This window comes from Centroberyx gerrardi, chromosome 7, assembly GCF_048128805.1.
Source record: "Centroberyx gerrardi isolate f3 chromosome 7, fCenGer3.hap1.cur.20231027, whole genome shotgun sequence".
NCBI classification, from domain to species: domain Eukaryota; kingdom Metazoa; phylum Chordata; class Actinopteri; order Beryciformes; family Berycidae; genus Centroberyx; species Centroberyx gerrardi.
In genome coordinates, this window is record NC_136003.1 from 29,895,688 (window position 1) to 29,912,876 (window position 17,189).

A 17,189-nucleotide genomic window follows, 5' to 3' on the forward strand; every position below is an offset into this window, starting at 1 on the left:
TTATTTTTAAATAAATACAGAAACAAACAGGGAAATATATAAATGGGGAAATAAATGACTATATATAGATCGTTTTTCCTATTAATGCATTGTCTTACTCATTTATGCTCACTCTTATATCATTTATAGATTTATTTCTGAATGATGTATTTTCATGTCTAAGTGACTTTCTTCTTATAGCAGTATTATCAATTGAGGTTTTTGTTGAAAAACAGTAGTAGTAGTAGTAGTAGTAGTAATAAAAATAATAATAACAATAATAATAATGATAATTATAATAATCTTTATTTATATAGCACTTCACAGCACAAAAAAGGAAAATAAAAATGAACAAATTATACAGAACAGTACAACAGAAAGATAAATTGCAGTTTTCATCAAATCTGTCGTAATTTACAAGTTTTAAAAAAGAGTGAATAGAAAAGGAATAAAAGGGAGCCAAGGCAGAAAATGCTGCGAGTTTTTTTTAAAGATGAAAAATAAAAACAAACGGGTTTTCATTTGTGTTCAAAAACAGCAGAGTGTAGCCCAGTCTGGTTTTTAAAGACATGTACCAACTCTCCTCTGTCCTATTTTAGGAGAACACATGTGGGCAGAAAATCATCTACATCAGATCTCTCAGTACACTTTTACCACAAAGTCTGCCCTTGTCTTCCAGCAGCACCGGATCAGTTACTGCACATCTGTCAGTATCAAGGGAGAAAGAAACATCTCAGCTCAAAAGAGACAAAGAAACATCAGAGAGAAATCAGAAGAAAGATCAAACAAGAAATCAGAAGAAAGATCAAACAAGAAATCAGAAGAAAGATCAAACAAGAAATCAGAAGAAAGATCAAACAAGAAATCAGAAGAAAGATCAAACAAGAAATCAGAAGAAAGATCAAACAAGAACACAAACAGAAACTACAAGAAGAAAAACCAAAATACATTAAAATACACTTAATATACTTAAAATATACTTAATATAACAGACTGGATGCAGAAAATGAAGTGTGTGTGTGTGTGTGTGTGTGTGTGTGTGTGTGTGTGTGTGTGTGTGTGTGCATGCTGTCATCTTAAACAAACATAATTCAATTGGAGATAAGAGAGATATATAAGGTAAATAATGCAGAATCCACTTAATGACATTTCCTAGAATTGACAAATGAAATATGGTTATTTCATGAACTAACAATATTATCACCATCCACCAGGAACAAAACAAAATCCATCAAACTTTTTCCTAAACTTAAACCACTAAAACTTTGCTGAAGACAAATCTTATGCCTGAAGCTTTCAGTCCTGTACCGATACAGAAGAAACAAACAAAAAAATCAAACTGTCCTGAAACTAAAACTACAGTTTTCTTTAAGAAGAGCTATCGTAGGGGTTAGGATCCCTGTGGAAGATATAGCTGTGATGGACAGATACGCTAGCATGTTTATAATTCTTGTGATTTTATTCTTGTGAAGTAATGAATAATACTTCATCAAGTGAAACGGCACAAACGGGAAAATGAAAAGCATCATATGAGGTTGCAGCTCTCCTCCTCCTCCTCCTTCTCCTCCTTGTGGAAGATCTTTCCATCCGGCTGCTTCACCCATCTCAGCTTGACGTCTCCACTCAGGCCTCGGTCCTTCAGTCTCTGATTCATCTGACAAACAGAAAAACATTCTTTATTATTGCCTTGTTGTTTGTAAGTCAGTCTCAAAAACACTTTCCCATTATAACACCATGTTATACTATTATTATTATTATACCATTCAGCCTTCTGGAGGTTTGTGGTCTAATTCATCATAACCTGCTGTATATGATGGGAGGAGTCCACTTTATAGCAGCTGCCTTTCCTCTGACAGGTTAGATCAGATTAGTTGGATTGATAAATGTCTTGCTTTCCTGTCTTAACTTCACCATCCTTTCTTGTTTCTCTTTCTTGTTTCTCATGCTGTCTGTATTTGGCCGTTATCTTTCATCAGAGGCAACTGTACATGACACCAACCAGAGGAATTGCTACAGTTCATCCAAAAGAGTCAAAGTGTCATTCATTGGCAATTTCACTTTTTTGCTGAGGTTGCTATTTGTTTACAGATGTATCCAGCCAGCTAAAGATTAATATATCCACAATGTTGTCGCAAGAGAAAATGAAAATTCACTTTTTTGTTCTGTCACCATGATGTTGTCTGACCATCTAAGTGGCTTTGACAAACTTACCTTGCAAGTTCAGTGGGAGGTTTTTTTGTATTAAAATCAGACTGCTATATTTGGAAATTTCAACAGTTAGGATGCTTCTGTAATATCCACAACCCAAACTGTGGGTTAGATCCTAACTGAATTGAAGTTAGTTCCTTCTGCAATGGCAAAACTGAATTAATTGCATACTTAAGTGAGGTAGAGTGATGCAGTTAGGATGTTTCTGTAATGTGACACCTGAACATTCATCCTTCCAAAGGTTAACAGTAGAGAAAAGTGTGCGCTTCTGACTCACAGCTTATCAAGAGGAAGCCAAATGCATAGGACCAGTAAAGTAGTCAAAAAAATGTATGAAGAAAACTGACACTGACGAAGAGATCACACCGGCTCTTCAGGTGTGACAAGAAGTGAAAATCAGCACTCTCCTTATAAAGGTTTTAAGCCAGGAATAAAAGGAAAATGCATTGAAAAAAGTTCTTGCTTTGTCCTATAGTGCTTGATATGACGATATACAAATGTTCACTTATTCAACTGTTTGCACTCAAGCTACACTTGACAAGTGCCATTGCTAAATGATAATAATAATAATAATAATAATAATAATAATAATAATAATAATAATAATAATTATAATACAATCTTTCTGCATCATGCTCATACATTATTACCTGCTGCAAGATGGCTTCCTTCAGGTCCTCCATGTCCACTGAGGAGTCTGTTTTAGTCAGCTTCACCCTCACCACCTGCTTTGTCAGAGGAGCTTTATGGATAGGTATTTTCTGTTAATAAAATAGACTTTCCATCCATTAAAAAGTAACAATTGAAGCCAGAAGGTTTTTGTGAATATTGAATTGACTGAATTTAAAAATGACTTAATTGTAGATAAGAACTCACCACTGTAGCAGACAAAAAACAATCTATGACTACACAGCCAAGTCTCCCATTTACCAACACGTGACATCCCACAAGCTTCTGTGATATTGTCTTTTGGTTCACTGTTTTTAGTATTCCAGTTAGTGATTGAAGTGGCGCTCCCATCTGACCACTTCCACGAGTCTCTGAACAGGCCGATCCACGCATCTGTTCCCTGGGGTATTATCGTCTTAATCTCGTCGTTCTCAGCTTGGTTCCTCACACTGGCCAGGTCTGTGTAGCGCTCCCTGCAGTAGCTCTGAGCCTTGGTCCAGGTCTTGGATTTATTCACAAAGATGAATCTGGAAGAGTCCTGGGCTGCGATGGCCCCTGAAAACATTTATTAGCAGAAGTCATGATGCTGTAGTCTCAGCAATGATGTTGCACTCAACAATGACCATGAAGGAATCTCTGCACAATACTTTTGAAAGCTTTTTGCTGGTTTACAGGCTATCCAGTAACTCAAAGCAGTAGCTAGCCAACACTGTGTAGCCTCTACGCTGAAAGAGGGGAAGGGGATGACACAGATTGAGGGCCAAATTAGAATAACCTTAGTTTTCACTTATTAGAAATGTACCTGAACAAGTGGTTGGTTGGTTTGTTTGTTTTATGAGAGAGCTGATCAGATCTGTTGAAAATATGAAGACAATGTGTGGCTTGAGTCAGAGCCAAGAAAAAGTAGCTGTTTTTTCCAAGTAAATCTTTTTCCAGGAAGTTATTGTCCTGGACCCATCCAGAACTAACCCCCCACTAATCCCCGTTCCACCAGGTACATAAATATTTGACGTTATTATCTCTTCCACAGTGCAAAGCAATGATTGGGCCTTTAAAGTCTTTCACAGTCACCTCAGGTGAGTTGTTGTTATTGGCTACGTTCATCATCTGGAGATGGTACAAACTTTTGTTTACCGAAAGTAATGTTTTATGATTATTATTATTATTGCTATTCATTTTGTAGTTTTCTTCTCACCGTTGTAGCAGATGAATGGAAATGTTGCATTGCAACGACCATCCCACCACGCTGCATCTGTTCCCATTCCTGCACATGTCTTAGTGAATAAGTTACTGGGTTTAGTACTGGCCCACATCCTGAACTCAGCCTCTCCTTTACCATAGTAACTCTTATTTTCCAGAGACCACCTCCAACTGTTAATGTCATCATACAGTCCTATCCACACGTGACCATTATGATATATGCCTGTGATGTCATGCAGCTTGGCCATATCTTCCTGGTTGTCTACGGTGGCCAGGTCAGTGAACTTCTCCCTGCAGTAGCTCTGGGCTTCAGTCCAGTTCTTTAGTTCTTCAACAAGGTGGTACTGATGAGGAAAACATGAGGGGAGGGCGCACAGTCCTGTGATGACAATCAAAGCATTTAGTGAAATCAGTTTGTACAATGACTCCTGCATAGAAAGGAATTCATTAATGAATGCTGCCTAACTACACTTACTCATTAAATGTGATAGTTATTACTTAAATATGACATAGGCAAGAGATACAAGCACAAAGGATGGATAAGGCCTGATTTGTTTTACACTCATGTATCTCTCACACAAAAAACATACATGAAACAGCACATTCTCCATCAGCTTGTTTTCCGTGGGCAAATCAGAATCTAGATTACATTTCTTTTTTATGTTCTTGATTTGTACAATGACTCGTCCATGAAGTAAATTCAGTATGAGACATTTGACTTTATTGTTTTTGATCAGAATTGCTTGGAAAAAAATATGACCATCAGATTACACTAACCTGTTAAGACCATGATAACAAACGCCTTCCCTTCCATGATGTACGATGCCACAGCTCACTGCACCTTGCTGTCATCAGAATAAGATGATTACTGTGAGGAGAGCTGCTCAATTATTTTGATTTTTAAAGCTGCTGCAGCAAGGGCGGATATTTCATTTCACTGTTGGGGGGGACAATAAACAGAAAAATTTCTCAAGAGCAATTCCTGAAGGGGACACCAAAGGTGCCGCCAAAAGTACTGTTGTATTAAATGTATATAGAGGTCCATTATGAAACATTTCCATAAGCACTTCATTCCTTTCTTATGAAGATTTTATCAAATTGCCTTTGATAATACTGGGGTCTTTCTACTTGGCGTTTCGGTGCACTGAAAAATGATCGGATGTCTGTTTTTCTTTTCTCTGCCATTTTAACTGACCTGGCTGGCTGACAAATAGACACACACACACACACACACACACACACACACACACACACACAGCATGCAGGTTATTTACAGTAGTAGGTGAGATGCAACACCCATTAACTGAACTAAAGCTAATATATGCCTAATTAGATTTAGTTTTCCCGAAAAAGCAGATCTCTAATGTTTTGCTGTCAATGTGTAAAAGTCCAGAACGCTATGAAGCCTGCCAGAAACGTACTTATATTTTAACATAATGTTTGTTGTAATTATGTCTTTTTTATTAATTAAGTCTTCATTTATTTCCAAAATTATGAACAAAATAACATAGTGGCAGCCATTTTACATGCAGTAAGAAAAAAATAATATACTTAGAACCTAATTACATAGGGTAAGTTAATCTTAAATATTATATTATAGAAATATTACTGTTACCATCTACAAAAGATAAAGTATTTTGGTATGAAATCCCGCATTTTAATTTAACCAACTATCCTGTATCATAAATACATGTCTGGCATTTGTAACAAACCAAACCGCTTGAAAATCGGTCGAAAATTCAGCGAGTTATGATGATTTTAATTGTGGACAGACCTCCTGCCTCCATACACACACATGCATTAGGAGACGCGGCTCCGTACCAACACGCTGACGCACGAGATTCAACCGCGATGTAACGGAACAAAATGTAGTCTGGTTACAATTGTGAATGTGTTTTATTCTATTGAGTGGTAGAAGTAAAGAAAAATGTCTGACACATCCTTTGTTTTAAGTTAACCTCAGCTACTTACTGGAGGTCTGCCACCACTGACACACTTCCAGAGATCCTCCACACACACTCGTACCGAGGGCTAATGTGTGTGTGTGGGGGTTCGGGGAGGCAGGTAGGCAGTGGACCAAACCACTGTGAGGCGTATGAGGGGGGGACTCAATTTTTCGAAACTTAAAAACGCATTGTTTTGCATCTATAATTAGCACAAGTGCTTTCAATGCATATTATTATATTATTTAAAATTATATAGTTATGTTTACAATGATATATTGAGGGGGACAACTCTCTGTTAGTCCCAGGAAGGGGGGGTCCGGACCCCCCTGTCCCCCCTGTCCCCCCTGTCCCCCCCGTGATTTCCGCCCCTGTGCTGCAGGTAAGTTCGGGAGGAAAGAGATCAATCTCTGGAAATTCAAACCGACACAAGGATTGACACGGCTCCCACTCCTCCCAGTGAGTGACAGGAGGAGTGATTGACAGGACGGAGTCCCGCCTTCTGCCTCAGACTTCTCATTGGTTGGATGTTTCTACACATTTCATTTTGAAATGAGGACAAGAGAGGAATGGGGCTACCGCTGTTTGTGAGATTCTGACATATCATCCTGCTCGTTTTTGGCCACCAAATATGGTGATTTATTGTTTTACCTACTGAAGCTTTAAATATTGTATCTAATATTTGAAGAATCTATAATGAAGAACAAACTTCTTTAAAACATATCGCTGTAACAAAATGTATTAAAAAACTCAAAATGATGCCTTTTAGATGAATGCACAAAAGACATGCTATGAACAGTTGACCATACATTTCACTCTACAAATATACATTCAGCATTCAGTCACTATGTGTGTACTATGTATTTAAATGTAAACTAAATGTATATTTGTGGACTGATATGTATAGCATAGTCAATTTTCTCTGAAATCCATTTTGTGTCTCAAGCCCCTCAGTGTAACATCAAAAGTGTTTTGCTATTTTGTGTTAAACAGCTGATGAATATATTTTTATAAATTTGCATTCACAACAAACCCCAAACCCTAAACCCTAAACCCTAACCCAGAATTATTATTATATCACCAGCATGACCATTATCTGATTGAAATAAATGTCAAATGCTCTTTCTGTAATAGCTGACAGAAATATTCTTTCAAAAAAATGATGCCTTACCCTTTTTGAGTAAAAGTGTCACTCAGTCTTTCTGTCCCGCTTCACTTGCAGTCCCACAACACTGACTTGGCAGTATGGATGGATCAGTGTAATGTAAGTGTAGTGAGCGCAGGTCTGGTCAGTGCAGTCCTCTAACATTCAAGACAGGTTTCTTTGAAGCTGCACATCCTACTTTAATAGCACATGGAGAGGTCACATCAGATCCTGTGTATTGGAAAACGTCTCCCACCCCTCTTTCTCCTCTTTCTTCCTTACGTAAGTGACGGTCTGATCATTTGAAGATGAAGATAATCATCACAACATGTTTGTTTGGCTGAAACAATGCTGCTGTCTTTCCTGTGAAGCTATTTGAATATCATGAAAATGTTGTGACACATTTTGGAGAAGTGCCTCAGGTGTTGTTGTGATATTGTCCTCATGAAAGCACGAAAGGAACCACATTATTTAAATGTCATGATACTTGATATTTCTATTTCTGGACTGCCAGGCCGGCCAGAAAGGAGACAGTAACATCACTGATCCCCAGTTCATACAGAATACTTGATTTTATCATTGTTTTAAGTTCACTGTTTGTAGCTATTACTGCAAAGATATACGTAACTTTAAAAGTGCTATGCTATTTTTCTTCTACTAAAACTACCATTATTATAATTACTTGTACAAAAATAGATATAGGGAAAAAATACAAGTGTGCTCACCAAAACTCTGTGTTTTCATTGAAATTCAGCACTTGATGCAAGGTAACAATTCATTTATTATGTTATTCTGATGAGTCTGAGACGGTCCAATCAATATTTCCGACTGTGACGACTCGCTCATGAAACCAGGCATCAGAGGACTAAGACTCAGTCCTTGGTGTGTTGATATAATATCTGGACTGACTTCATGCACAAGCAATATGACTGATCTTATGGAAGTGAATGTTTGAGTTTTCATGTGTAAATGAGTAAATGAGTGAGAATCTTTAAATGAAAAATATACTCCATTGTGTTGCTTTCAGTGGCTTTCACCAGCTTCCTCTATTTTTATTTGTATGTTATTTGTATACGGACAGATGCAAACACATTGATAAACATCTCATTTGCATTGTTCCACGAAGAGTGTGGTTTACACTATTTCCCCATCATTGTTTTCAGCTGCAGAATATGTCAATATATATTGCAGTTTATACCAAATTGTCATAATTCACAAGTTTTAAAAAAAATTACATAAAAACATAGAAAAGGGAGTCAACAAGAGGGGGGGGGGGCAAGAGGGAGGTACTGTTTAATTCAGTAATAATTATCGTAAACTATTTCTGAAAATAATAACGCACAATCATATTGGATCATAAATTACACCTGCTCATGCGCTCACAAGCGTGCGTATTATCTGTGCGTAACGATAGTCCCCAGTTTTGATGAAACTTGGAGGAATGATACCAAACCTCCTTCCTCTCCTGATTCCTTATACGAGCGCCCCTTATTTTTGTGGATGCCGTACAGGACGTTTAGCCTCAATCTGTCCTGCTCCGTCTGTGCAGTTAACTCACCGCCTCGGGCCGCCCATCACCGGAAAGGACCGTGCTGATGGTGATCCTGTAACTATCTAGTTTACAGGAAGCTGGACTCCTGGGGTGGGGATGTTTTTAGACTTACAGATACACACACACACACACACACACACACACACACACACACACACACACACACACACACACACACACACACACGCTAACAAACGTAAAGAGGAACTTTGTGAATTTACATTTGTTTGATGTCCTTCTCTTATGGAAATGTGGTATCTTTACATCACATTACACTACGTCATTTAGCAGACGCTTTTGTCCAAAGCGACTTACAGTAAGTACATTTTGTCAACAGTAGTAAAACCAACTGTGCATCACAGTCTTCATCAGCTAAGACGTTTAATAGGAATAAGTAGCACCTCACCTGACGGCCTGCACAACCATCCCCCACACATCACAAACCTTGAACAAGAAGCAAACACATGACCAGAGATGTGACCAAGTCAATTATGCTGAAGTCACAAGTCAGTGTCAAGTCTTGAGGTAGGCCTACAAGTTCAAGTCAAGTCTCAAGTCTAAATGTAGAACAGCAAGTCAAGTCAGAACAAATCAAGAGTCCAGTATCAATTTAATATCTTAAAGAAAACGAAATATCTAGGACTTTTCAATGCAATATGGTTTTAATAGGATAAAAACTTGGTAAGAGGATCATGAGTTTGATTTCTATAATCAGTTTCAATAAATTCAATCATTCCATACAAATTCAGAAAACAGAATTTAAATTCAGTCGTCTGCTGGAACAAATCTCATCACTTTCAATCTAAGTCATTTATCAAGTCAAGACTTTAGAACCCTTTTCAAGTCAAGTCTAGTCTCAAGTCTTCTCTTCAGGCATCAAGTCAAGTCTCAAGCAATTCAATTCAACTGTGACCCGAATCGGACTGGATCGCCATCTCTGACAAACAGCGACAATGCCTACAAATAATACAGAATAAAGCATTAAAACTGGCACACTGACTCCCATTTACATTTGCATCACCAATCATTACATACACACACATACAACAGGCATGCAACAGGCATTCCCACCATGAGACAGACTCTCCGCCCCCTAATTGTTACATCTCGGCAACTCGAGTTATACAGAAAAGTCCAATTTTCTCGGTTATATTTGCCGGGTCCGTCGTTCACGTGTCCCCATCTCGTAATTGCCATATTTCTGACAGCACTTGAAGGCAGCATGGCTAGGTTTTACATTCATAAATGTAAATGGTAAGGAAAAAAACACATATTGTGCAACTTAAAATGGAAGTAAAACATTATTTTGAAACTCTACAGGGTGTTAAAAACCAGAAAGCCATTAAGACTCTGGCTATTTACAATGCCTTAAATATATTTATTTCGTTAATTTTTTGTAACCCCTGTACTGTTTTTCTCTCATTTTTGGGGGGAATTACTTTGTATTTTATTTTATTATTTTTTATTTTACTTTTTTTTTTTTTTTTTTAATACAGTCACTGATGTTTGTTTACAGACAGATGTGTTCCTATGACATTGTTAAGTGGTATAAATATGATAAATACAAAAAAGAAGGCGGCAACATGGCTCCGCGTCATGACCCGGATGATGTTCTGCTCAACTTTATATCCCACAATTCCTTTTTCCGTCTTCCTCTTTCCCGTCTGCAGCAATGTCTAAGAGAGGTATGAAAACCGCCTTGAAAAATCTACATTCATCTGCCACTTTATCCCCCACATCAGTGTTAAAAAACATGTTTGTGTGTGTGTGGACGCGGTAGAAAACATTTCTGCGTACTTAGTTATGAATTTGTGAGAACGGTTTACTATTTCTGAACGGTAACATTTACGTGCTAGTTGCGGAAGCCATGTTTGCTGTCAACGCTACTTAGCTAGTTTAACAAGCAAGTCAGATTGGAGGCCGGTTGAATTCATTTAGTCTTCGCTGTTAAGTTCAGAGTTACTGAGCTCATCATAGACGTAAAAGCGCGTTACAATGAACTCAAACTGTAGCGGTTTAAGTAGTTAGAAAACCGCTAACTTAGCCGGAGCTAACGCTAGCTAGCTAGATCTATAATGCAGCGTACTGTGAATCGTGGGTACGAGCAGACCGCGGTGCTTTGATCTGGCAGTTTAATGGAGAAACCAGCGTTTTGACTGACGTTTGCACACATTATTTTGTTGGATATGTAGGTAAGAAACCGGTATGTAACGTTATCTACGTGGTTATCTTACGATGGCTAATGTGAACAGGAGAAAGGCCATCTTTAATTGAAATAGTTTATGCAATTAACCGCCCTGCTGGTTTAGAGATGAACGCGCTAACCTTGTGTTTTGGGTTGAGACTTGCAAGTGATGTTGATTCATTCGGCTTCGTGTCATTAATGATTTAGTGAAGAGTCGACTGTGGTGTGTGTGTGTGTTAGTTACCAAGTTGGCCAGCTCAATGCCTTTACAGTGCGATGTTTAAGTTCTTATTCTGTCTGTAAATTTGGTCTTGTCAAAGACGTGTGAGAAGAAGAGACTTGCTGTATTTTTAATCAAGTAATAAAACGCATTCAAAGAGAGCTGCACTCTGCAGTGTGTAAATGACAACTATTTGAGCCTCAGCTTGCTTCATGTTGGTGTCAATCTGGCCTTGCCCCTTGGTATGGGAAACGAATGGAAAAATATTAACGATCTCACGATGTTAAAAGTGAGATGAAGTGAAAAGACTTAAATGTCAAATATCAAGCTATTCCTTTAATCTGTCAAAACAAGATTAAGTCATTAACTTCTCTCTTTTCAAGTGTTAAAACAAGCCCATATCCTGATTTGTTCTCCTTAAAGTTACACTGGCAGAAATGTTAATAAATGTGTTTTTGCTCTACCAGGACGTGGTGGGTCGTCTGGAGCCAAGTTCCGCATCTCGCTGGGTCTCCCAGTGGGAGCGGTCATCAACTGCGCCGACAACACAGGTACGCCTCAACAAACCTGTTGTATGGCTGGACATGCTTAAGTATGCAAATTGGGTTCAATATGGGAGAAGTGAATTGCAAAATAATGCTGTTATGGATGGTAAATAAATATGGATGATGCTCCATCTGCTAGCTGTTGGTTGCTTGAATCTAAAACTCACAACCTACTTACAACTTTTTCAACAGACAAAAAATGCCATTCAAAATGACAGGTCACCTGACAGTAGATGTTCTTCAGCAGTGTTTGGCTGTTAATTCAAGTTCAAAGTTAATTTATTTATATATCCCTTCATCACAAGCATGTCTTAAAGGACTTTACCGAGAAAGAGCCTAACTAGATCTAACTGATCAACAATCAATCGTAGAACAGAATGATGAAACGCAAACTTAAGGAAGCAAAATAAAGCTGCTGTGGTAATAACAAGGACTGCAAAGTCTAAAAATGTATGGGGAGAACAATTTGGTAATTTCCAGGTTTAGAAATGTTTTGAAATTGCACAAAAGTTGAAGAAAATGTAAAAAAAAATAAAAAAAAATTATATGATATAGATGCACATTCAGTGTTTTTTGGCCCCCATCATCTCACATGTTCTGATATTTGTTGTGGTGAAGAAAAATCTTTATCTGTAGAGTGATGCGGCATAGTTAAAAGGGGCTAGATGATTATCAGTGTAACTAAACTCCTTAATGGAAGTTAACGTCTGGAAAATGTATTGAAATTGAAACTGTAGGAGCCCTGCAATTATTACTGATGGGTACTGCCTGTAGCTAATGTTGTAGTGTAAAGACGACCATCACTGTGCCAGTAAATTAGCAGGTATTGTGTTAATGGTTCATTAATGTTATCATTCAGTTGGTGAATGTTTGGATTTGTAACTTTGGAAAGCGTTTTCTCGGTGCTCTCCCCCCCTTCAAAAAGCACTTGCTTTGTCTGGTCAGTGGCTGGGTGAGTTGTCGTAGAAGGGGATATTGATCTCATCACTGTGGGTGAGATGGCAGCGACCCACTGTGGCTGACTAATCTCAATCAGTGATGAGACAACAACCCCAGAGTGATGTTTGCAACCAGCGTCGTTCTGAAATGTAAGCATCGGCGCTGGAGAGACCCACAACGTTCCTTCAGCAACTTTGCGACCGTAGTGAAAAGAAAAAAATATCATGCAATCAAAAATATTCCTTTGACGTAAGATAAACTGAGAGATCAACCTTTCATTACAGCTGTCAGTCGTAGAAAAATCTACGCTTTGACTGTAGATATTGTATGAAATGTAATTTTAATACCGTGGAGAAATGTTGAAGGCAACATTTCTCCAGTGATGTTGGGTCTATAAATGATTGTGTAAAATTACCTATGTTGCATATTAGCTATGGTCTTTTTGCATAATTTAATCTATGAAGAAGTGACGGTAAATTGTCTCTAAGTTTACCTTACTGGATATCTCATTTCTGTTTTTTTTTCCTTCCCTTTCCTTGCTATCCTTTATCATCCATCCCCTTATTCCTTCTCTTCTCTTCCTCCCTTGCCTCCCTGTTTTGTCTTTGCTCCCATTTTTCTGCTTACATTTCTTTTATCCTCCCTTCCCTATTTCCTCTTTCCTTCCTCGTTTCCTTTTTTTTGTATCCCCCCCTCCCCTCCTTCCAGGTGCCAAGAACCTGTACATCATCTCTGTGAAGGGCATCAAGGGTCGTCTGAACCGCCTGCCCGCTGCAGGAGTGGGTGACATGGTCATGGCCACAGTCAAGAAAGGCAAACCAGAGCTCAGGAAGAAGGGTGAGCTGAATACTGGTCTATATGGAAGTCACTATAGCTGTGTTTCCAACTAGCAAACAAATCTATAGGGAACTTTTTAAAATGTCGGCCAAAAAAATAAAATGCCAGTTGGGCTTAATTTTTATTAGCTGAGTTTAAGCGAATACATAGGCTTCCTCAGTGTAGAAAGTAGCTACATCAGTAAAACACATCCACCAGAAAGATGGAAGTCTTTGAGAAATTGACTGGTATTAATATGCATGTATGTTATTACTTGTTGGTGTCAGTTAATGTTTGTCCATGCCTGTGTTTTCCCTTTGAGTGTTATGCACAGGGCTACATTTAAAATTACCCAAGTATTTAATTTAAATTATCAAAATAATTTAAATTGGCAAACTCAGCAAGGGGATTTTTCTTAATCAATGGATTTAGTCCATCACTGATTCCCAATCTATTCATCCAATCGGCCAACTCTGTAATGTATCAAGTATGTTACGCTTCAAACTATTTTGCGATACTGAGGAAATTTATTGAAATTTTGCCGTTTCCGTTCAGCTTCTGTAATTTGTTGCATTATAATTTGGATAAAAATGGATGGAAATCCGGCTTATGTAATGATCAGTTTTAAAGAATAAGGCTGGTGTTTTTTAATGCATTTCTTACATCAACAAATCTTATGAAATTTTTATCCAATGAATATTTTTCTCACTAGCATGAGTTGGTCATTTCTATCTTGCGTTTCATCATGGTTGTCATTTATCACTTTGTTTAATGTTTTATTACTGTGTAAATAAACTAAAGTGATGTATAGACATGTATTTCCCCCCTTCAAAAAGCACTTGCTTTGTCTGGTCAGTGGCTGGGTGAGTTGTCGTAGAAGGGAATATTGATCTCATCACTGTGGGTGAGATGGCAGCGACCCACTGTGGCTGACTAATCTCAATCAGTGATGAGACAACTCTAACCTGCTGTGTGCAGCCGCTCCCACTTTCTTTTCATTTTGGTCGCATTGAGGATCGTGTCAGGCGTTCAGAAAGTGAAGTAAATGGTTCTTTGAAGCTTGTCTAGTCGCCTTTCCCCATTTCTATCCTCCTTGGCATTTCATGTTATGGTTGTACGTTCAGCATGAAGTCAATTTCCTTATTTCGCAGATCTTTTATAATGAAATCAACTAGAAACATGTTTTTCATCTCAGGAAAGTAGTTCCGTAGCACCAAAAATAGTCCCCGTCGTAATGAAGAATTTGTTCGCATTTGATTTGGTAATAACTACAGTAGCCTGTCTTTATGAGCTGTATTTAAAGGTTTTTAGCTTACAATTGGAGCCAATGACTTCCGGGTTGAAGGCTAAAAAGGGAACGTGGGAAGTAACGGGAGTAGAGCAAACGCATTGTTGATTTTGTTATTTTCATAGGATTTGTTGACGATAAGAAATGTATTTAAAAGAAATAGCCGTATCCTTTAAGGCACGGCATAGTCTAGCGTCTGTCTACATTGATCTTATTACCCCATATGAGCTAGAGCGTCTGGAAGCACAGGGTGAGGTCCTGTACAGCTGGATGGGTAGAGCATGACACCCACTGTACTGGGTAATGGTGCTGTGGATAAAAGTACCCACCTGGTGGTATTGAAACTACAGTATATAACTTTTTGAGGATTAAAACAAAATACAATAGATGTTTTTCCACTGGCCCCTCTGTGCTGTAGTGATCACATGCCTGTATTTTCCACCAAGTCCAGCACCCCCCCCCCCCCCACAAGCTTGTTGGTGTGACTGACTCTTAATCCGCCTCCTCCTCTCCACAGTGCATCCTGCGGTGGTGATACGGCAGCGGAAGTCGTATCGGCGAAAGGACGGTGTGTTTCTCTACTTTGAAGACAACGCGGGTGTCATAGTAAACAATAAAGGAGAAATGAAAGGTGGGTTACCGTCTGGTCACTTGGCAACACCTAGGTGTGTCTGTTTCTAGGTTATTGTTCCCTTCAGGTTTGTCACCTCTTGGTTCATCTGCTCAACACCAGCAGGAAGTAGTTCAAGTGATGCATTAGATTATCTGTCTGTGTGTGTGATAAAACTAGACATTTATAAGAATCCGCTGGATTAGGAACATCTAGGTAGGTAGTTGGCTTGAGGCGTTTTAGATGTGTTGATTGAGTAATTTAGCTCTTTTTATAGGATTATCATATTGCATGTAAATATGGTTATTGAAGCAGTGGCTGCGTCAGACCCTCGAGTGCCTGTCTGCATTTTGTTGTGACAAGGTTGATCTTGTGTGATCTTCACCTTGTAGAAATTGACAGTCCTGCTGGACTGGATTTATTCTGGGAAATGTCTGATGATTATATTCTTTAATCCAGTGGTGTCATTCATCCATTTAAAAAAAAAAAATGTATAGTTAGGTGATTTTTTTACAAGCCCCTTTTTTAGTTTTTGTCTCACTAGCAATGAGTTGGTAATTTGTGTCTTTTTATTTCATCATTGAAGTTTATCACTTTGTTTAATGTTTTACATTCAATGTAATTCCCCCCTTCAAAAAGCACTTGCTTTGTCTGGTCAGTGGCTGGGTGAGTTGTCGTAGAAGGGAATATTAATCTCATCACTGTGGGTGAGATGGCAGCGACCCACTGTGGCTGACTAATCTCAATCAGTGATGAGACAACTCTAACCTGCTGTGTGCAGCCGCTCCCACTTTCTTTTCATTTTGGTCGCATTGAGGATCGTGTCGGGCATTCAGAAAGTGAAGTAAATGGTTCTTTGAAGCTTGTCTAGTCACCTTTCCCCATTTCTATACTCCTTGGCATTTCATGTTATGGTTGTACGTTCAGCATAAAGTCAATTTCCTTATTTCGAAGATCTTTTATAATGAAATCAACTATACAATGTTATGACACAAGCTTCTCTGCTCCTCTCCATGTCCAGGTTCAGCCATCACAGGCCCAGTGGCCAAGGAGTGCGCTGACCTGTGGCCCAGGATCGCCTCCAACGCCGGCAGCATCGCCTGAGCAGGACCCCGCACCTCTGTTCGTTTTCAATAAAAACTGTTGTAAAGCCAGCCACACGTCTTGTGATGTTTTTTGTTGATTTTTCACTTCATAGAAGAAAACATTATTTTGAAGTGAATGTAGAAGGGTTGTGACCTTAGTTGCTATTTCTTGTTTGTCCTGTGGTCTTGATGCCGTCTTAGGGAATATTTGACGGGTTTAATTGCAAAATAATAGATGCACGTTTAGGAAAGAGTGACTAATTTGTCGTAAGTCAGTTTCCTATAATGTGCCTTATTTATTGGTAAGATATAGTTAATTTTGAGCAACTAAAATGGTTGTTAGTACTCTTCATGTCCATGGAAATAATATTTAGTGTCTTGAACAGCTGTCAGCTCCAACTTGTCTGTGTTTTACCAATTATATGGAGTTATTCCTTAGCAGGTAGAAGTTTCTCAATGGTCAACATTTATAACTATTCTTCTTTCCAATTTTAATATTTTCAGAAAGCAAGTTGCACTACACTTAAGCTAATCCTGGTTCACACTGATGCACTTTGTTAGACATGCCACTAGAGGGTGTGTTGAAACTTGACATACAAGACTTACTGATTATCCATGATGGGTTTATTTCATAATCTGCAGCTTTCAGACATCTTTTACATTTTTACCAGTATGTACAGATCTTCCACAGGGCATCTAGAGCTATGTACAGATGACATGGGATATATAACAACGTACATGAGGCGACTGAGAGGAGGTTGTTGGGGGGGGGGGGGGGGGGGGAAGCGCTGCAGTCAGACAAACCA

General features: G+C 38.6%; 2 protein-coding genes across 2 annotated transcripts; one reads left to right on the forward strand and one right to left on the reverse strand.

The window, feature by feature from the left end:
• Positions 1 to 268: 268 nt before the first annotated feature.
• On the reverse strand, positions 269 to 7,363 carry LOC139908614 (lymphocyte antigen 75-like). The gene is made up of 6 exons (XM_078284858.1): positions 7,171 to 7,363; positions 4,834 to 4,901; positions 4,052 to 4,435; positions 3,064 to 3,411; positions 2,838 to 2,929; positions 269 to 1,633 (listed from the first exon to the last, which is right to left on the reverse strand). The coding sequence occupies exons 2-6, from the start codon at positions 4,868 to 4,870 to the stop codon at positions 1,505 to 1,507; spliced, it is 990 nt and encodes a 329-aa protein (XP_078140984.1). The 5' UTR covers positions 4,871 to 4,901; positions 7,171 to 7,363; the 3' UTR covers positions 269 to 1,504.
• A 2,927-nt stretch (positions 7,364 to 10,290) lies between these two features.
• rpl23 (ribosomal protein L23) lies at positions 10,291 to 16,452 on the forward strand. The gene is made up of 5 exons (XM_071895369.2): positions 10,291 to 10,380; positions 11,568 to 11,651; positions 13,293 to 13,421; positions 15,206 to 15,319; positions 16,320 to 16,452. Exons 1-5 carry the CDS (start codon positions 10,368 to 10,370, stop codon positions 16,400 to 16,402), a joined length of 423 nt encoding a protein of 140 aa, XP_071751470.1. The 5' UTR covers positions 10,291 to 10,367; the 3' UTR covers positions 16,403 to 16,452.
• The last annotated feature ends 737 nt before the right edge of the window (positions 16,453 to 17,189 follow it).